General features: G+C 39.3%; 1 protein-coding gene across 4 annotated transcripts; it reads right to left on the bottom strand.

Annotated features, from left to right (window-relative positions):
- Window positions 1–326: 326 nt before the first annotated feature.
- Window positions 327–22,314, bottom strand: LOC112557088 (centrosomal protein of 70 kDa-like). 4 transcript variants are annotated; one of them, XM_025226719.1, is made up of 16 exons: window positions 22,262–22,314; window positions 20,751–20,850; window positions 19,689–19,815; window positions 17,432–17,528; window positions 16,607–16,780; window positions 15,744–15,829; window positions 13,875–13,943; window positions 10,472–10,562; window positions 9,547–9,645; window positions 8,570–8,752; window positions 8,291–8,431; window positions 7,189–7,360; window positions 5,507–5,618; window positions 5,136–5,177; window positions 1,674–1,753; window positions 328–594 (listed from the first exon to the last, which is right to left on the bottom strand). In XM_025226719.1, the coding sequence occupies exons 1-16, from the start codon at window positions 22,277–22,279 to the stop codon at window positions 533–535; spliced, it is 1,653 nt and encodes a 550-aa protein (XP_025082504.1). In that variant the 5' UTR covers window positions 22,280–22,314; the 3' UTR covers window positions 328–532. The 4 variants fall into 4 exon arrangements, with proteins under 4 accessions (XP_025082506.1, XP_025082504.1, XP_025082507.1 ...); XM_025226722.1 differs by having other exon boundaries at window positions 20,227–20,850; window positions 22,262–22,298; XM_025226721.1 differs by lacking the exon at window positions 8,570–8,752 and having other exon boundaries at window positions 327–594.
- Between the last annotated feature and the right edge of the window lie 99 nt (window positions 22,315–22,413).

The following is a 22,413-nucleotide window of genomic DNA, read 5'->3' on the forward strand; positions in this document are numbered from 1 at the left end:
GTCCATCACCACGCAGGTTCAACGAAGGCGTTGGCGATGGATTGGACATGTGCTCCGCCAGCAGACAGCAGACCTTTCCAGAGTCGCCCTACGATGGACTCCAGACGGCCGAAGAAAACGAGGCCGCCCAAAGGAAACTTGGAGAAGAACAGTGGAAAGGGAGATGAAAGGAAAGGGCTGGACATGGGGTCACCTAGAGCGTGTTTCAGCCGATCGACATCGGTGGCGGACTCTGGTTGAGGCCTTATGTGCAACCTGATGCACGAAGAGGAATAGATAGATAGATAGTAAGTAACATAAGATTTATAAATCAAATATTTTCATATTTACCAAGAACACTCATTTCCATTTAACATTTCTCTATATTGAGATTATATCTATATATACTCTCTATATCAGAAGCTGGTACACATCTTCATTCCATCTCTATGTTGCTACGTCAAAAATAAAATAAGACTGAAATGAATAATTCCCATGTATCAGCTAAAAGCTGAAAATATTGCATTTCAAACATCAAAACACTCTGAAGTCATCAGTTTGATAGAAGTTTCAGGGCCCGCACTGCAGGGATTACTTGATCCATGCGCTCCACACCTAAAAATATAACAAAACTTTAAAAAAAGTAGTACATCACATGTAACACCCATGACATTTAGGAAAACAAAATGTCATGTGTATTTACACAATTATTTAGAGTTCTAGTTTGAATGTCAACTCTCGCGGTCACGAGAGTTTGATCTGTATAAAGGACTTCTGGTCTAAGCAAAACTTTCTTTTCTGTTGAGTGTCGAGGACGAGAGGGTCGAAGTGCAAGTTGTCCTAATTCAGGGCAACATGTTTCAGCGTTTCAGCATTTTCGGTATTTTCAGTATTTTCGGCATTCTCAGCATTCTCTCAGTATCGTAACTTAACATCCAAATAAAGAGCAGAAGTACGAACTTGTGTTGGTGTCCCAAATCAAGAAAGGAAGGAAGTGAGCTCCCCACACCCAACTCTCAAAAATCGTGCCCGCTACACACAAAAGACTTTTTAAATTCAATGCCACCCTTTGTTCCCTTTAAACGCACACAAACACATACTTGTACATGTACAATAAATATCATCTCATTCATCCAATCCAAAAAAGTTCTTCACATTTTCCTCTCATTCTCAGCACCCTAACCAGATAATAACCTGGTAATTATTTTTTGTCTCATTAAAAATGAAACTCACAAGTAAAAAAAATGTCAGGAGTAATAACTCTGTCAACAACAGTGACAGCAATATTCTGACTAATCTTTCTCCCAGTCCCTAGCTCATCTCATCTCCCCTGCCCTAACAACTGTGCTTTCTTTTCAAGGCCTCAGGTCTCTGTCAGGGTTAGTGCCTCACATCTCAGGGTTCATGCCTATGCCACAGGTACCTAGATTATAATGAGGTCAAAGACCTATAACCTTCACATTGAGATTTTAAGTAGGAAATGACATCTGACATGACATACACTTTCCTCTTTATCTTGATTTCTCAAAGGAAAACTATCTCATGTGTGCAAATCATGTATTTGGTATACACTTCAAATGCCTAAGCATTTCTATATGGCTATCTTGGTTTAAAAAAAAAACCCTTTGAGATCCACTGCTATTATGAGGCTGATCTTTGTACGCAAGTTTTAATGAACAGTACTTTTAACTTACCAAGAATATCTAACAGTTTGATCATTATCGTTCTGAAAGCTGGGAAAAACTGTTTATGTTCATCCAGTCGCCGAATCACACTGTAATAAACAAGCAAAAGGTTAGTTTATATTCTAATAACAGATGAAAGTACAACTCACATGATCATAATGCAACTGTGGACACAAACTAAGATATTATCCCAAAAACGACATATTAAAATATCCCTACAAGCCAGGTAGCAGATAGGAGGTCAGGCTTCAGATATTGGAGGTTAGCTGTGAAATAACTGGGCTTGTCTGGACAAATAAGCAGCTGTGGATAAACTGGCAGTGTTTTTAAAAGGAAGAGGCAGGATATATATATCATATCAGGTGACACCATTATCTCTACAAAATATTCCAGTGTCCTATGACAGGCTCCACAGAGTGAACAAGAGTGCCTAAACTCTACAAAGCCCCTAATGGCTGAACAGACCGAGAAGTTTACCCAATGGCTTTGAAGACGAATAAAGGCACCAACTCTGGTAAACTAGACAGATAGATGGGGCTCATCAGATTTTCAAAATCATTTTGTCTAGGAGAATGACCACTCTAATAAAAAAAAAAAAGCAAACAGCCTGGTTGAATGTGCTTGGCCTGCTACAGGTGCAAAATGCAGCACAGCACATGACAGTGCTAAATGACAGACAACTAGCCCTAATTGCTCTACCACTAAAGTCTCACCAGGGTGGAAGAGTTCCAGCTCTTCATTTCAAAGGATCCCAACCCAAGCTACTGCTGGATGTCCTACCACATATTGTGGTGAAGCCAGGCAATAGGGATATGGGCAAATGCAAATGGCTATGACAAAATATGGAACCAGGGCAATAGGGATATGGAAAAAGGCCAGTGGCTACCACAAAAAATATGGAAGCAGGGTTAAGGCTTGGGTGTGCTGCAGTGGAGTGCATAGGGCATTTTCCAAAGAAAAAAAACCTCCTTTTTCCTGAAAGACTCCACAAAGAAGACAGCAATATACCTTGCATCCAGGAGACACATCTCATGATTAACCGATGGTAATCTACAATGCACACTGCCATGCAGACTGAGAATTATCATTGTCTTCTTGTTCCTAATCACCCCCAGTAGATCATAGGGTCGCAACTACACCACACCATTGGACCCGGTTCTGGGCGTCCCTTTCCAGTTGGGACCATGTCATCCCAGCTGCCTCCGCCTCGCTGTGGACTGATCTCCTCCATGTCTGTCTGGGTCTCCCAGCCCTGCGCCTCCTCTGTGGGTTCCAGCCCAGAGCTTGTCTTGTTAAATTGATGGCCAACTTTCGTAAGGTGTGACCGATGCAGCCCCACTTCCACTTCTTAATATCTCTTTTTTGGTTGGTTCTCTCAGTCTGTATTGGAGATATTGGTTCATCTGATGTTGAGGATGTGGCGCAGACATCTGTTGACTATTGTTATCTATATTGTACACTATTGTTGATTGTTATCATTGTACTCAATGAAAATTTCAAAGAACTACATTGTCATTGGAAACTTCAACTCCCATTCCCAAAGCTGTGACTACAGTGAAGCAATCTACCAGGAGTGGGAGTAAAGAACTGGAATGGCAAGATGACAATCAGCTACAGATCAGATGACACCCCAACACTCTTATCAGTTGACTAAACACTACAACTCCTGTGCTAGCCTAACCCTATCTAACCCTAACCCTAACCCTGTGACAAAGAACCTGCTGGGCAATGCACACAGAACCATGCTTGGCCAGTTGGCAGAAAGTAACCATCACAAACATAAGATCCCCTTGAACCCCTGATCAACCAGAAGAATGCAGACCACTACCTACATGGAGCTATAAGAAAGCAAGATGTCAACATGTGCGGACGTTTCGCCGCCGGGACGTTCCGCCGCCGGACGTTTTGCCGACAGACTTTTCGACGCATTATGTCAGAGAGAGAGAGAGAGCTTACTTACTTCTCAAAGAATGAAAGTAACTACTAGATTACACAATAATTCTTTATTTCAAACAAATTTTACACACAGACTTCACAGACAGTTCACTTTGATTGTGTCACAGATTATGCGCAACAGCTTTGAGAAAAACTGAAACATCCTCCTGTGCGTACCTTGCAACAAGCGCTTGCAGTCGTGTGTTGACTACTTCGTACTGCTTGTTTTTTCGCATCCTGACGCCCATGGCAAGCTGTTCCATCATAAGCTCGGTGCTTGCCTGCTCCTTGCTAACTTGCTGACAAGCCGGCCAAGTGTTGGGTGCGTGACAGACATTCGCTTATCAAAGGCACGGTGCCAGCCTTCGACCGAGTTATTAGTTCTGGGCAGGTTGTCTCCCACACGACTGTAGACGTTCCACATGGCGACGACGGCGTCCTCGCTGCACAATGCCCAGCCATGTACTTGTACTTTCAAAGTAGGCGAGGAAGTCTGAAAGCGTCTCGTCAGTGTCGGCATCCAGCGAATCCATGAGCTGTTGAAACGCCTCGATGACGTCGTCAGGAGGCACGAACAGAGAGAGAGATGCTTACTTACTTCTCAGAATCTTGCACATGAATAAATGAAGCACTATCTCGAGGGAACGTGAGACAGATGACAAACAGAAATATTGTCCAGGTGGAAGGTGAACGTGAGAACTGGCAGAGACACACATTGATGCAATGTCGAGAGAAATGTGTGAGCTAACGGTTCACATGAGGAGGGATAGTGAGAGAGAGTTCACTGATACATTGATACAATGGCGAGAGAAATGTGTGAGCTAAAGGGCGTCACACACTTGACTTCGGCTAAAGGTCCCGCGTGAAATGCCGAAATGAAGTGCCGAAATGTTCGTCGACAAAACGTCCGTCGGCTGAGGGCCCCGCGCCGAAACCTCCGTCGACGAAACATACGTTGGCTAAACGTCCGGTCGGCTCCGAAACGTCCGGTCGGCAAAACGTCCGGCGTCGAAACGTCCGGTCGGCAAAACGTCCGGCTCCGAAACGTCCGGCTCCGAAACGTCCGGCGGCGAAAAGTCCGTGTACCAGATGTCAAGAAGTCTCACTGCTGACATATGAATACATCAACAACTGCAGAAAAAACACCAATGGGATGGTGAAACATTTCAATAGGGTGGTGAGACATTTCAATAAAGCAGTCCTCCAGGCAGCTCTTAAGACAGTCATTAAAAGAGCAAGAAAAACCTACATAACCTACTGGCCAGAAAAGTTACAGCAGTTAGAAAAACAGGTCAGTATAGCTTGAGAACATGCTGAGAATGAACCAGCACTCCAGAACAATATAGAATTTCAAGAAAAGACTGCAATCTACAAAGAAGCTCTCACCCAAGCAGCAAGAAACAGCTGGATAAGGAAAACAGAACAATTAAACTTTGAGATGGCAGAAAGCTATGGAATCTATCAAGAATAATAAACACAGAAAAACCTGCAATCATTCCAATAATACTGAAAATGAATAAGGAAGCTGCTGCTTACAAACTCATCAGCTTCTTCGCTGAATCCAGCAACATCAATATCCTAGAGGAGAGAAGGAAAGAAGTTTAAGAAGAATCAAAATGGTATAAAAAGGTAGAATCAGAAGTCATCAAAACCCCCTTTACTGAGAAGAAAGTAAGTTTTAATCAAGCAATCACAAAATGAAATATCACCAGGGCCTGGTGATATTCCAAGCTGAATCCATGGAGCCATCTATGCAGATGACTATGTCATGCGCTGCTTTGAGGAATATGTCGCTACATCCAACGGGAGGATGCAGGACTCTGAAGAAACCTGAGGAATTAACTAAAAAGCGGTTAGTGAAACTGAATGTCAATAAGTTCTTATTCAATTTCTCAAGCTGTACATACCTGCCAAGGTCATCAGTCTCAAAGAGTTGCTGCAGATACTGTGATGTTGTTGAGTTCTGCATCTGACATAACCTTCCCACAGCATCTACCACTGATGAATTACTGACCTCCACTGAAAAGCAATATCAATAGGGTATTAACATCACACAATACGTCATCAAATGCAATAAAAATAACCTTTACTTTCAGGCAAAAATTTTAGAATGTGTACATTTGTATAAAAGCCATTTGGTAGTATATACATATCAGATGTCACAAACTTTGTTATGCAAATTATGCTGGACATGCTATATCCTGCCATTATGGTTCCCCATATCTTATTTTTCATATCCCCTCCATATTTTAGGGATTGTATGTGGACTTTTTGCCTGAACACTGACCAACTGAGACAGATTGCCAAATTCAAAAATCTGTTGATACTGATGTACCAAAAAGAATGAACAGTGCAAGATTTGTTTGTGAAGATCTAGAGATATCAATCTTGACAATGATGAGGCTAAGCCCAGAAAGTCTTGAGCAGATTTCCCAGAAAATGTTTATGCTTCACTGTGTACTATTCCCACCCCCAACACAAGAGAGAAAATAATGGTCTACATGTAGTAGTCTTATTTCAGATTATCCTGTTATAGCATCCTAAGACTTGGTGCATAGCTTACAGTAGATTTACACACTAACAAAAGGAGGACCTTAAAAACACATATCACTGTTTACTGTGTCCAGAGATGGAAATGGAATAAATGCATGTTGGTAGAAATTTGCTGAGTATGATGGTGCTTAATAAAAGTGTTGCTTCTGAGCAGAGTTGTGTGCTTTAAAAGTGGAAGGCTCAAAACTGTAGAAGCTTCAATGATGACCCACTCTATTGGTGGTCATGGCCTATACTGGACCCTGTCCATAAATGCCTTCTGACATGCATTTCCTATCAATATGTTCCAAGTGAAAAAGAACTGCTAAAAGCTCATTCCTCCCACATGACAAAGACAACTTAGTGATCATTAAGTGTGTGATGCTCCTGGTCAACAGGGACCAATTCACTTATGATGAGTGTGGGCCCTGATGTCAGAAAAGTCAGGGTTAGGGTTACTTTGAAAGTCAGATTGTAGGCTTAACTTTCGTGAGTCAAAAAAATGTTATTGCTGAACATGTTACTATTAACTGGGTTCTATTTAATCTTTTTGTAGGGTTGGAAAATGAAAGAAGCTGGAGAGTGTATATGTACATTGGACAAATGGGGTTTACAACAGACCTGTAAAGGTTGGCTTTTGCACCTCTGTCATGCATGGTTCTATTTAATCTTTTTGTAGGGTTGGAAAATGAAAGAAGCTGGAGAGTGTATATGTACATTGGACAAATGGGGTTTACAACAGACCTCTAAAGGTTGGCTTTTGCACCTCTGTCATGCATTGCCGGCTCTTTTGTCTTATGATCTTTCCTGTGGCTCATTGTGATTGGCTCACTTTTTACATTCAAAGGTCATCACATTTTTTCAAGAATTTTCTCAAGCACTCACGCAACCTTTAGCACACTCTTTTATAGTAATACATTCCCTGACCATCATACAAAGGAAAAAGACTCACAGATCACTAGACAATCCCCATACTATTTATCCAATGAACACTGACTTGTAACTCATTAGACATTATCATCATGTACTCATACTACTTCTCCAAATTAAAACTCACTCAGTCCAAGGAGGTGTCGAAGAGTATTGAGTACATTCTGTGCCTCTCCTAAATGCTGATAGAGTTCATTCATACGTGGCAAAATTCCAGACACACTTGAGACGTCAAACAGGCTTTGAAAATGCTTCACAATGCTCTCTAATGTCGTTCGTGAAATATGTTCCCATCCATCCTAAAAAAAAAAAAAAAAAAAAAAAACAAGCCACAAAGTAATAATCATTAGAGCTGAACATAAATGATCACAGCTTCCTCTTTTTTTTCAGCATCCACATAAACTATACTGTAGCTGAATGACGTCCTAAAGAGAACACACTTTTGAAAAAAAGCAATGTCTTTTGCGGACTGCAGGGTAGAAATTTCTGTCATCCTCGACTCCCTCTGTCTCTGTCCATAAACAACTCATCTATTCCTTTATCCACCTCTCTCTGCAGCCTGGGTGCCATTCTCAATCAGTTTGACTTTTCCTCATCGTATTTCTTATGTCTGCAGAACTGCTTACCTTGAACTTTTTAGGCTTAGTACCATTTGTCATTATCTCACCACTGATGCAACTAAAACTCTGTGCCTGTGCTCTCAAGGATGGACTATTGTAGTTCTCTTTTAGCTGGCATTCCCAAGTATCTTCTTGAAAGACTTCAAAGGATCCTGAATAATGCTACTCTTATCATCTGCAGAGCATCTAGATGTGAACACATATCACTCATAATTCGTTCTCTTCACTGGCTGCCAGTAGTAGACCATATACCCTACAAACTTTCCACTCTAACTTACTCTGCCATTTGTGTCATTGGTCCTCAGTACCTCTCTGGCCTAGGCCTAGTTACACCTATAATTTTAACAATGTTTATTGTGCTCAACATTCTCTGTTACACTTACAGGTTTGATCTCAAAACAACTTTTTATAATTATTCTTACTCATCTTAGTGTGGTTTGATGAAGTTGGTTTATTCTTTCCAAAGTAGATAGCAACTACCTAGCATAAAAAGTTTTCATAAACAACAAGTTCACATTTGCTTACTACACATACAAACTACAGTTGCTTTATAACAGACAATGTGAGATGATAACATAGAATTGTTGTAACTGAATATTTCTAATATACTTGGGACACATTAGTAGTTTCCTCCTTAGCAAGATCATCAATGATTTCTGCCATGCGCTTGACTGTATGATCCCCAGTAAGATGGATGCGGGCTCGGGGCAAAACCTGTCCCAGAAGTTGATTCAGTGCAACTCGCAATTTCTGCTCAAGTAAGGAAAACAAAAATTTTTAACAATGAAATGCAAGTCTTTTGTATGCCACATATTTTTAAGTCAAGCTATAGCTTTAACACACACCATATCATTTTTTAATTCTGGAAACACAGCTTCAAGAAAATACCTGGAGGTTTTTCATGTCTTGTCTCCAGTTATTCATGTGAACAGTGTCAAACATGTTCTCAGTCAGTATGTTGTTTGGTTGTGTCTGCTGTTTCCCTTGAAATGTGCTGGCACATGATGCTGCATCCAAATGTGAGGCAGTTATCTGGATATTCCTATTCTGCTGCATCACCAATGGCACATCCTACAACAATGGCAAGTCTTTGGAGGACATTTTTATATCCTAGAATAGCAGAATCAGGCAGATCGTTTGTGTGTATTTGTATGTCCTACTTTAGTCATACAATTAGAAAGCTATTTATCTTACCACTGGCTATTTTGGTGATCCTAAACACATAAAAAGTACACTGCACACAATTTAATACTGTACCTCTAAAGTGTGCAAAAGTGTCAATTTATTGTGCAAAAAAATGCTGAGTTGTTGACTAGTGCATACTTCACTTAATCGTTTTCAAAACTGCTAAAGGTCATTAGGTAGTGCCAGTGCAATTAACTAAAAAGTCACATCTACAACACTTTTTCTTTAGCAGTACAACTATACATCAGACCAAATACCTCATGGAATAGTGGCCGAATAGACCTTTACACCTACTAGTAGCACCATAGCTAACAGACAAGGTTTACTGCTTGTATAACAAATTTCAATTATTTACATGTGTAAGTGAATATTTTAATTAATTACCTACATTTACCACAGGAATAAAATAAGTTCTCTGCACATGAGGAAGTGTGGCAAGCTACCTGAGAATGAAGGTTGTGAAATTTGATATGCATGCTTGTTGTACACAAACATGCATTAATGAGTGTAACCCTCAGAATGAAGGTTGTGAAAATTAACTAGAATTCTTTTCGTCTTAATGCTGTTTGTGGCTAGAAAAAAAATGTTTTTCCCCTCCCTTTGCCCAATATTTGTACATCAACATAATTTATTACTGTAAAGTTACAAATAAAAAGCTTAAATACATCAGCTGTTCCAACCTGTTCCACTGTGTAGTTCCTGGCCATGTGCCTTAGTAGCTGTTGTATTGCAGGTACAAGTTTCTCTGCATCATTCACACCCAGTTCTTTGCAGGCAGCCTGTTGTACACAAACATACATGAGTGTCAGGGTTAGCCTAGCCTAGCCTGTTGTATACAAATACACATTAATGAGTGCATACAGCCACACTCACACCCCCTGACACTCGCAAGCTTAAGTAAATGTTATGACTAAAAGTATGAATTTCTGCATGAAATAAAAGTTTGAAATCAAATTTATCTAATCAAACTCATTCTCATGAAAAATAATACCCAAGAAACAATGCAAAAAAATGAAACTGAAAAATCATGCACATAATATATATATATCTGAGAGAGAAAGTCTGCCAATTGTTGGTAAGATGTGAGACTTTCTTAGAATTTCATTCACCGAATGTCATTCACTAATACTATTATGATTTTGTCTAGCTGACCATAACACTTTTCCATTTCATGAGTTGAGGATGGAGTGTTGACCTGGACAATAGCAATATTGTAGGGGTTGGCAGAAATGCAGACAGATATCAGTCAACTTGAAATATGTATTCACCTGAGGACATTTCTAACCATGTTTTTGCCAGACAATAGAGTGTAAAATGACCTTTCAACTTCTCTTCAGTCACAGGATGGAATGAGCTGGAAAGCGTACTGCAAAGTATAATTATGCTGGTGTTCCATACAGGTAAAAAAGCTTGCAACAAATATTTGCAACCTTACTTGTGAAAAAAAAAACCCACTTTATGGTCACTCAGAAATAGAGTGTTACTGTAAGTGCTACGGACCTGCTATCTACATTAAACAAACTGCGAACAGGTTCACAAAGGCAAATGTGTATGTATAGATATATCATAGAAGCAGGTGGAAGCAAAGATGAGCAAGGTTCGAACCCCAATAATCTGCTGTGTACTGCATCTGGCCTCGCTGGATGAGCTTGTGGACAGCGGCTTATCTGCCTCATTTATTACCTGCTCTCGAAGCCTGCAATAAAAAAAAAATATTGGGTAAAGTTACTGACATACTGCATATCTATCTGCAACATCTTCACAAGTGTTATTTAGGTATGTCTTACGTGTTGGGGTGATGGTTAGAGAAGGGATGTGGGTGGGAGAAATTCTCAACAGATGCTGAATCTTCCCCCTTCACCCATATCATAGTAGTCGCTTCTTGTCCTTGCAAGTGCAAAATGGAAAAGGGCACTAGCACCACCAGACCGTATGCCAACAGCAGAAGTTAGCCTTGGATTCAGTTTGTTACATGCTCTATTGTCTGTTTTGCTCAACTGCTTGTCACAAAGCTCTTTGTTTTTCTCTTCAATGCAGGATGATGTCATTCCTTCTGATGTGTCACAGTTAGGTGATAGTGCGCCTGTTATGATCTTTCACAGTTAGGCGACATAGTATGTCTGTTATGGTGTGAAAGTTGTGTGACTGTGTCAGTATGTTGTGGACAGATTGGGCCACACATGCTGAATGAACAAATGTGAAGAATTGCATTGAATGTAAAGTATTTTTAAGAAAAAATATAGAAGGTTCTAGAATGGATAGTGGGGGGAGGAGGTTTATAAACATTTAATGATTCATCAGCCATTGACTTACCATTTAGACATGACATCCACCCAGACAACTTTCATGTGGAGAGTAGAGCTGTGTCTTCCCAGCAAGGTTTGGAAATAATTTTTGTCATCTTGTTCAAAATTGGTTTTTGAAAGAATTGTAATTTAAGTGAAAAAAAAATTTTTTTTGTGTGTCACAACCCCTATTTATTATTTCATTGTTAAATAGGTACAGAGACTTCAAAGACTGCTAGAAAGAAACTTCAATACACTTTCTGTAATAATCAATGATATTGAGAAATTGCTTGCCATCACACTGGAATAGGTCAACAGCAAGTTTTTCCCAAGGTAAAGATGTTTCTTATGTGGCATTAGGGGGCTCCTTATGTTGATTGTTCTAATGAATGTGTATAGATGGATTGCTGTCTGTCTGCCGAGACCAACGCTTAGCCTCTTGCGAAGTTCTCCGGTGTTATTCTCTGCAAGCCTTAATAATGAATGTGACTAAACCGGAAGCTTTTTACAAACCTGGCTCGTTTTAGCAGTTAACGGGAAAAAATCGTCTGCCAGCAGTCCAGTAATACAAGTTCGTGTTGTTCTGGAACTGGCTACAGAATGTGCATTTGGCTCCAAGGTGGATGATCTAGGGTAACATAATACAGAAAACAACTTCTTTAGCCTTAGCTAGGCATGCCATGGTATATGTGTCCTTGGTTCAGTCAGTCTCCAAAGCATGTCATATTGCGGTGTCTTAGGAGCTATCAACTTTTTGCCTTTAAATAGCAGACTTTCTCAGTCAGCTCTCCCTGGAAGCATGTGTACGCTTATTTCTTCAGAAATGTCTTTACTATCTTTTGGCAACCTTCCCACGATAAGTAGTTTCAGTGCTGGGTGTTTGCTCATTTCTTTCTTTCAACTGAGATTGGCATACAGCTGACAATGAGGTAAATTTCCAGTTGTCAATTGAAGATGACTGTAATGGAAGCACATCCCTAGAACGGTGAATCTCTTTTTCTACTTTTGTACTTCAACAAGTGAAGCAGCATTCTTTTGAGATGTTGACAGTGGCTTTTTAATGATTGATTTCAGGGGCTTATGGTCATTTTCTACAGACACTGGGCGCCGACAGATGTAGTAGTGGAAGTAGTCCATATTGAAAATTACTGCTAACATTTCTTCTTCTATTTATGTTTACTGACATAGTGCATTTTCTCAGCACTTCAAACAGACTCACAACACATTAATTTCCATAAGTACACAAAAGTGCATGGCAACCACACTATGCATGCCTGCACACACGTGCAACACAAAATCACACATCACGGAAGAGCAGCGGGGGAGATTGGTGTTTTATGCCAAGCCAGCAACTAAGGCTATATCATGGCAAGGCAACCAGCCCTGTAAACAGATGCCACATGAAGAGTAAGAAGAGCATGCCCAAGACAAGATCTGAACCCAGGACAGCCAGACCTCACTGTATTTGTGACAGACTGCCTCCACAGCATGGAAGAACTGGGCAGCCAACCCTGCAAAATTTGGGAATATTACTTTCTTGCAGTCACTCTTGAATCACTCAGGAATCTTGTGGTGAAGGCTACAAGTCTCTCTTCTTGCATCCACCATCAGAACACTGGGTTTACTTGTATCATAGAAGACCAAAATATGAGAGGAACGTTTGTTGAGTTCATTGACAGCACTTTCCAATTATCTTGTAATGAAAATAATAGTATCTATTTATTATAGCCACTTGAGTTCTTGCTTAAGCAGATTGATTGTGCAAAGGTTCTGTTATAGCTAAGAGGCTGGGAAGAATCTGCTTAGTTTAATTTTCTAAACCTATAAACATTTCACAGACTAAATTAACTGAAAAATGTGAAATAAATGTGTCACACTATTAACGATTTTCAAACAGAACACGTAAAAGATAAAGGCAGGAAGTCCTGCCAAAACCTCTCTATTGATCCACTGTGTACTTTTTATCCATAACAAATCACTATCCAAACTCTTTACATTTGAGTGTTTGTATTTTTCGAAACAAAAGTCTGTAGCTTTTGGTATCAAATTGAAACTTATTCTCTCCCTTGGATGACTTATTTTCTTTTTAGATTGCTCACATGATTGCACACATGAGAATTTAAAAATCAAAATAGAGTAGTGTCAGATTATGATCATGACCAGCTTCTGACATTGTGGACCAAAATGCACTTGGATAATGTAATTCCAAGCCATTTTTTATAATTTATTTGGCATCCAGTCATAAAATAAACAAAACAGCATTTGATTAAAAATCAATTTACCAATAATTTTTGTGCCTATATTGATGATCAAATCACAACAATATAAATGCATAGTGTGCTTGAAAGTAAAGGAATTTTCACAAGACTAGCCACAATCACAGCAGCTTGGTTAGTGATGAGTACAGACTATTATTTACTATTGTGCATGTTCCACACGTTTATCTACAGTTGTAGTGAACCAATTGCATAAAGTCAATGATGCCAGTTTAATGTCATTGATCTGAGCAGGCAAGCAAGCAAGCAAATATAAAACAAACAAAAGCATCACTCAGCCTCTGATATAAGTTTTTTAGGTTTACTTCACCAGCCCCCAAACAGCTAATTTGACATGCAGTTTTACTTCACCAAGTGAAAAGAATGGCTAATTTGACACAAAGTGTTTTCTTACACAGCAAAAATGTTTGTACATAGATACACCAACACACAGCAAGAACTACACACCTGGTTAAATCAAGCTGCTGCTTCAGATCACTGAGCTGCTTTTCATACACATCAATGACATCCAGCAGCCTGCAACATCATTAGGCAGTTATACATCTCATTTCTCCACCATAAAGCAAACTCTATGTGCTTTAAACAAATAAAAACAAATAACATCTAAATACAGATTCAAAATGAATAGCACACATTCAAACAGTCACAGAAATACAAGGTACACATTCAAACACATACCAAACATACCAGCAGTTACAGAGTTTTAGATGTCAAAAAGCATTTGCGGCTCTCGGTGTTTTGTTTCCGCAGAAACTGGATCCAAATGGTTCTTTGAATCTTCAAGGTTGCCGACCCTTGGTCTGGACTCTTACAAGTATTTCAGCAATTTGGCACATGGCTCTCTTAGTGCTGACACAGCCTACATACATTCTTGTCATTTATTTTACAGGCCAATCACTCTATTGTGCCAGCCCCAGTTCAGAAAATGGCTCAAATGTAGAAGGTTGATAAAAGGTTTAAACTTTTCTAAACACACTTTTAGTTGTCTTTAGTTAGTTTATTCCTTGTTGCTCCTTTGAGGAGCCACAACAGGACCTCACCAACAGACCCGGTTTTGGGCAGCCCCCTTCAGTTGGGCCCAGGTGGTTCAATGTCCTTTGCCTCACTCTCTATACACTGTTCTTTTCCAAATCTGCTTCGGTCTCCCAACTCTCCTTTTCCCCTGAGGGTTCCAGACAAGTGACTGCTTGGCAATGGTGTCAGCTGGTTTGCGCAGGGTGTGTCCTATCCAGCCCCATTTGCATTTTTTTATGTCTTGGCTAGTGGCATTCTGGTTGGTTCTTTTCCACAGGCTGCTGTTGGAGATCTTTTCAAGCCATCTTATTCCCAGGATATGATGTAGGCATCGGTTGGTAAAGGTCTGGAGCTTGTTGTTGATGGTATTTGCCTTTAGTTGGAATGGAAATAATTTTGGGTTTTTCAAGCCTGCTATATCTCTTTCTCTCTTATTCCTAGTCACTCCCAGCGGAACATGGGGTTGCAGAAACATTTATATAGTTAACAATACTTAGTGAGATGACAACACCTTTTTTTTTAATATGCACTACCATTATGTCACAAAAGACATATCTGTGACTTTATTCCACTAACTACTTGTTTAGTCCTCTTCGTACTTAAGGTGGTATGTAAACCACTTGAGACCTCTACCTTTGTCAGCAGCAATTTTAGACATGCTGTTCCAGGACAGTTTCTGATCTTTTAGTTCTCTCTCTGCTGACTTTGACCATGTTTGGTTTGGTCGACTACGCTTCCTCCTGCCATCAGCTGTCCAATGAAGGGCTAATTTGGGTGGTGCCTCTGGTTTCATTCTGCATGCATGCCATAGCCATTTCCATCTTCTTTTTTGGATTATGGTTGTCATATTTGTGCAGCCAGTTCTTGTAAGGAATTCTTCGTAGTAATTGTGTTATGCCAGAATATCTTGAAAATTTTCCTCAGACATTTGGTTTGGAAGTTCCCCAATTTCTGCCTGATGTTTGCTATCCTTGCTTTAACAATATCTCCCCCAACTCCTGCAGCTTTGCCAAAAACACTTACCGTCAAATAGTTTACAGTCAAGGATACAATTCAGGAAATCTTCAGAAAATCAGTATTTGAAAAATGAGATGATATTATCACATTAAACAATAGCAAATTCACTACAACTTAAGGTCTTGGCTGTGAAAAAAAAAAAAAGATCGAAATGAATGATATACTTCAGACTAGAAAGTTGTTAAGCAGATCCAATCAATCTGCACTTCTGTGTAATTGAGAAGAATAAATGAAACTACCAGCACATGCTTTTTACCACTCCAATCTCCTGCACACATCACTTACTTGCCATCCATAACTGAGTGAGCTCTAGCTGTATGTTTCATAAAGTCCTGGAAAACTTTATTTTGGCGGGAAATTCGTTTTTCCTCCTGAAAAAAATTAAGCTATTACTATAAATAAATGGATAATGTATATTCACCCTCCTAAAATACAAATAACAATGAGGTCATGAAAAAAGATTTTAACAAATAGGTTTATAGAAGCAGAGACAAAGTCCTTTTATTTCGATACCTGGTACAACCTGTATTATTTTCTCACATATGAAACAAATCTGAGCTCACTCTTTATAGTGTTGTACAAAATACAGCATTACATTCTTTTGTGAACAATGCTTAAGTGTTACTACTGTAAGTAGATTGTCCAGTAAATAATAATTAATGTCCCTTTTTCTCTGCATAAAACTCTTTTCACTTGCTTGACGATTTATCAGTGTTTTCCCGCAACACAACAAAAACCGCCTATCATTGTAAAGAAGTACAGATATGTCTCGTCTGTGAATTATGTACTAGTGTTCCTATGGTTTGAATGGGACACAATAGCAATAACTCCTTGTTTTCATGGACATAAAAATAGCCACCTTTAGGTGTTTGCTTGGAGTATAATATTAACACACCAAATACAGCAGTATCCAGCAAATGCTGTTTGCATGGTGCTTAAAAATGGCCAGCTCTTTATGTTGGCATTAGACAATAACAGTCAGCTGTTACTGACACCAGCCACAACGGTGGCTACCTTGCTTATATGACACAACTTTGGCAAGCAAATGTTTGCATGGGTCACAACTACAGCCAGTTCTTATTATTTGCACAGGACACAAAACCAAAGGTGCTGTTTCTGAAGAAAACAAATTCAAAGATTGTGGGTACCTGTTTCTGAAGAAGATGAATTTTTTTGTGCAGTGTATCCAACTCCACTTCTCTCTGAGATAACTCTGCCTCTAGCTGTTGACAGTGCTTTAAAGTATTATTATGCAGATTTCTTTCCTTCTTCCCCTCCTCTGCATGATGTGAATGTTCACCATTTTTCTCCTTTTCAAGTTCCTGAAAATCCCAATTTGATTGCTTAATGTGATCAGATTTGCTTTGCAGTTAGAAAAATAAACAAATAAAAGTATGTTCCTACATTAACAATGATCTGCACATGTATGCCTGCTACATTACACATTGCTTTCAACAACATGCAATGCAGATGCTCTTTTATGCCTGAAATAATTTTTTTCTTAGAAGACTTCCAGATAATATAGCCACAAGAAAATAAACTTCAGGTGTTATAAATAAAGAACAGAGTTGTAGATAACTTTGAGATAACTATGGCCCCAAAATCAAAGCAAGTACCTCTAGGCACAGACAGGAAAAGATGTCGGAGACTATAGGTTACCTGCTGATAGAAACTACCTACTCTGTCAGTCTCATTCACAGCAGTAGCCCTTGGGTGCAGATAAAAATCTCGAGTTTGAAGATCTACCTTGTAATAATGAGCCACAGTTGCAACTATACTGTTCCCGCTAGAGTTGTCCCTCATTTAATTATATGTTGTTGTAATCAACAAGCTGTCAAGCACATCAGCTGAACATATGATCTTGAAACAAAAAAACTCTGGGTGCTGGAAAATTAACTGAAACTGCCATATGTTTCTATATATGCTGGACAGAAATTGCTATTTGCTCCTGGGATATGGGATTCTCGAGTTACCTGCACTCTGACTCTGGAGCATTCCAGCATAACCTTTGTGTCCTTAAGCCGAGTGTAGAACTTCTCAGCTTTCTGTTTGAGGTCTGCAGCATCCTCCCTGTCACATCAAAATGTATGACAAAGAAAAGATAATACACATAGATCTACATTCTGAATGTTATATAGCTAATAGCACATGTGAAAAGTTCATGAAATGCATTTTATGGTATCCTGTCTACAAGATGGACACCATCGTAGCCATGTTATCACTGCGACAGAAGTACCACACAGGCCCCTAATGAGAATTAAAGTGAGATTCCAACAAAGAGCAGGATAATAATATTGTCGGGATAGTAAACTCCTAATCCCGTTGCATGTATTTCTGGATCGTGGGATCCATCAGCATATATGTGTGTGTGGTCTTTGTCTGTGGTGGTTAGCTTAAGTTTTGTTTCAGCAGTGATTTGCTTTGGGTATTTTTCTTTGTTATAGGTTGTGAGATCAAAGTCTATCTGTGGTTGTGGGAGTGTCCAGGGTGGGGTTAGCATGCTGATGGATGAGTAAGGGGCTGTAATGTTTGTTTCTACACCCTTTGTGCTTTCTGTCTTGGATGTGTTGTTGAATGGTCATCTGTGGAATGAGGAGGCCTTTACTGTGTCTGTGGGGTTGTAAATGAATCTGTCGGACTGGATGTTCTGGTGGGAGACACTGCATCTTGTAGTAGTAATTGGCTGTCATTTCCTGGATTATCAATTCTATGGGTTTCTGACCTGTTTCTGCCAGTACTGACAGGTTTGGTGTGTATAAGGTACTCCTAATGCTACTTTTAGCGTCCTGGCCTGTATTTACTGGAGTTTAGCTATCTGAATGGATCTAAGGTGGACTAGCAGTGGAGCTGTGTATAATAGTTTAGACATCACATGGGTGTGATAGAGGATAATAAGAGACTTTGGATTGGTTTTCCGGTAATTTCCAGTAGCTACTCTCATAAGATTTTTTTTTTTTTTTTTTGCAGCTTTAGTTATTTTATTTACATATAGGTTCCAGTTTGTTTTTTCTGAAAAGATAACACCTAAAAATTGTATCTGTGAACTATAATTAATTATAATTAAGGGTTTTTTGGTTTAATGTTAATTTATGGTATTCTGTTTTTTTTAGTTTGGTTTTTGGACTATTATTGCCTGGGTTTTGGTGGCTGACAGTTTGAAGCCATCATATATATTTAAACCATTTCGCTATTTTGTTCAGATCCTTCTGCATCTTATCTATTCCTATGATTTTGTGTTTGTTAGGGTTGTTTCACATATTTCTACTTTTCCTTGGAGGGATGTGTCATCTGCAAATTGTATAACTTTAACATGTTTTACACTTTTGGGGATATCTGCCATTATTATGTTGAACAGTAAGTGACTGAGGACACTTCCCTGACATCCTTCGGCATCCAGACCCAATGGACACTACTTCATGTTTCTTTATCCTAAGAAACCTTTGCTACCATTCCATAACTACTGTAGAAAAAGGTAAAACAACATCTGCAGGGTCTGGAAGCCACTTCATAACTTTGGAAACAAGACGCTTGTTATTGAGTTTCCCATGTTGCTCCAGGGCAACAACTTACCCTCACTACATAACTATGGCCCCTGATGACTAGCACCATCACATCAATACAACTATTCCTTAACTGGTACCAATCAAAGAAGGAAAGATGATGACGATGATGATGATGATGATGATGATGTACTCTTGTTGTTAACTTGCAACTCTTTTGGTAATACCTAAGGTCTCAGTTCCTTGCACCCATCTTCCATACCCACATGTTATTTTATGATATCTGCCAATCATGCAAATGCTACTCAAAGATTGGGAAAATTCAGGACCACAAATTTGTGTAGGCTAAAGGCAGCTATCAGGGGCCGATCTGCATCTGAATTTTCATGCACTACTGTATACAAGGCCTGATATCATATGCTTGCAGATGTTTTAATGTCTACAGTCTTGTCCATAAACAGCATTTTTTTTTAGGTTAGATATTACTATTTATAAAACAAAAATCTTTGTTAGCATACTTTGTGGGTTATTACATTTATTCTATAGAGCGCTCTAAACACACAAAATGTCACATTCTCCTTCTCTTAGCGCTACACCCCTGTACATAATATCTGTTTTTGAGCCCTGGCTATTATGGCACATTATATATTCACAAGACATATTTTTACAATCTACTGCCTGATAAAGGACTAGATCATTCAATAAAATGTTTTGCAATAACTTCTCTAACCTGAGGTGATGGTTGGTATCCATCAAGTCCTGTATTAAACTTTGTTGATGTTGACATTCCCTGACCAGACTTAAGATGTTGTGACGCAGTATCTGACTGTTGTCCAAGTCCAGGCATACATAGTAACCTTAATAATAACAAAATTAGTAACAGAGCTAAGTACAATAAAATATACCAGTGGGATCTCATAAACATGATATAGGGACAAAGGGTATTATGAATGGCCCTTTTGCCATCTTAGAAGGATTAGAATAAAAAGAAACCAACTCTTCTACTCTGTGATATTGCACAGGCTGAAGTGCCCCAAGGCTCTGTATTTTCTAAGCTTCTTTTCAAAATCTTTACACACAATTCTGTTTCTTCTAATCATTTGCTGAAGTAAATGAAAGACATGTACACATCGAGCTTTTCCACTCTAACAGAGAATCACATACGGACAACATTTTCCCTCTATGCTGCTAAGCAGTGTAACTCTCTTCCACATCATATTCACCACTCGAACTCCAAGGTTACATTCAAAAACTTTCTGAAAACATACTTGTTCTCACAGTACTATCCCTGAATTATTATTCTTAACTCCCTTGTAGGGCAGCAGAGTGGCGCAGCGGTTTGCCCCTATCACCAATACAGTGAAGGTTGGATGTCCTGGGTTCAGCAGTTGTCTCGGGCACACTGTTCTTTGTCTGCATGTGACATCTGTTTATAGGGCTGGCTGTCTTGCTGTGATATAGCCTTAGTTGCTGACTTGGCGTAAAACACTAATCACTTAACTCCCTTGTAACATTGTCTTGTTAACCATCATGTAACGACTCCATCTTTACACTGTTTACAATACCTACATCCCTTCACCCATTGCTTTACATTCTACTCTTGTACTTCATCTTTATGCTGTTTGGTGTCCTATACGAAACTCACCAGCCACTGTCTGTTCTTTCACTTATCATGGCTGGTCTATGCAGAGAGTGCTATCTATCTTGGTTGTATTGCTGCATGTTATAAGTACCCATTATTATTATTAACCCCAAAAGGTATTAAAGAAGATATTTCTGCTAGGTCAGACACCTGATTCAAAAGGCAAATTTGAAGCAGCTAAAATTCTGACATCTTGAAGTCCACACTTTCGTAGCTGGTTGCTCACTTCTGCCCACTCCACCTTTTCACTCTGCAGAATACATGCATCCTATCAAATTATATTAAATGTCATTTTCTATTTGGTTTTCCATTGTTCTTAAAGGAAAAGTATAATGCAATTTTGTTTTCTAATGATTTAGTAAATCTCAGTGGTAGATACCATTTCCTAAATCTGGGTGAACACTCTTTTTCTATTCTTGAGACACACACACAAACATCACCATGCACAGAAAGATTGTGCTGTCATGAAATGATTAGAAAATGTTCTCAGTTCTCCCATTGGATGAGGCCTTTACAACATATCCATGTATCATCCTGATGTCTGTTTTGTTGTAAACATATCAATAAACCATCCTGATGTCTCTGTTGTCGTAAACATATCTGTGTTCTTCATGTCTTTCTGTGTGTGGTAATGTTCATAGTCATATTTGGGGAAATAGTATCTTGTACCAAGCTTTTAACTAATTATTTTTACAAGGATTGTAAGACAGATATCACATTAAAAACTGGTTTTTTGTTTATTACATAAAAGAAACAAGCAAATGAAATGGTAAGTTGAGCTTAAATGATATATTCTGACATTTTGAATCATTTCCCCTCAATGTTTTGGGTTTCAAACAAACCATTTACTCACAACTTAGTCAGAAATATAGCTGTATGGCATTTTTCAGAGGCCACCAGGTTTTGTGTTAAGGATGAAAACAAACTGACGTAGGTAGCCAACCCTGAACTGCCCGCCCTGGCCACTGGTCTATTGTTACACCCGCCTGAGAACTTGGGTGGAAACAATGACCTGACAGGGCGAGGGGGGGGCAGGGGATGGAGGGATCTACATTCTAGAATGTTCCGAGGGTAGGCAAATAAGTAGCGGGGCGGACAGTGGCATGGGACCATGCGAAATCGCCTTGAGGCGGAAAGCACTCTCCCTTTCAAGCTCAACAACAAAAGGCGTGGGACCTGTTGAAATTGGAAAGAGAGAGAGGAGGCAGGCCAGCCGCCGAGAAAAGAGCAGAATAAAGAAACTTCAGCTGAGAATTCCATCTTGTGTTATTCCTGCATGTACGATGTAGCCCAACCATACGTAACCATTTTGACGTGTTGGTTACAGTATTTATGAAGTGAACTCATCATCCCTGGTAAACTGGGGCAAGCGTCTTGTCTACCGAACCCTAATATAGCACAAGGCAATATTTACGCGGTCTGGACAGTGCGTCGCAACTACGAATGTAAGACGTTTCCCATGATGTTCCCGTAGCCCCCAGGCCCTGTGAAAGTTTACTGAGTTAGTCAACGTAGTTGACTAAAGCATTTTTCATATGATTACTTAAGTATTTCATGCGATACGACTTCCAGGGTCTAAGGGAAAGTACTAATTTTGTTTTTAACTAAATGATTAAATGACTATTTTTTCTGATTTCTGAAATCCGTTCTTCCCCACAAACCTTCCATGGTTCTGCCATATTTGTTGACGGCGTTCCGCAGTATTGGTTACTAGGGCGGCGATATAACTTTAAAATACTATCAATTATTTAATTTTATAATAAAATAAGTTAATCTTAGACTTAATATTAATAAGAACAACTTTAACGTGTGA

The sequence above is a fragment of the Pomacea canaliculata genome, linkage group LG2 (assembly GCF_003073045.1).
Source record: "Pomacea canaliculata isolate SZHN2017 linkage group LG2, ASM307304v1, whole genome shotgun sequence".
NCBI lineage: Eukaryota > Metazoa > Mollusca > Gastropoda > Architaenioglossa > Ampullariidae > Pomacea > Pomacea canaliculata.

What these genes read in the sequence shown, in the direction of transcription:
- LOC112557088 (XM_025226719.1), bottom strand. An exon ending in GCTCCAGAGTCAGAGTGCAG is followed by an intron (nt 16,781 to 17,431) that starts GTAACTCGAGAA and finishes TGGGATTTTCAG; the next exon opens with GAACTTGAAAAGGAGAAAAA. An exon ending in AAACTACTAATGTGTCCCAA is followed by an intron (nt 7,361 to 8,290) that starts GTATATTAGAAA and finishes TTTTTTTTTTAG; the next exon opens with GATGGATGGGAACATATTTC.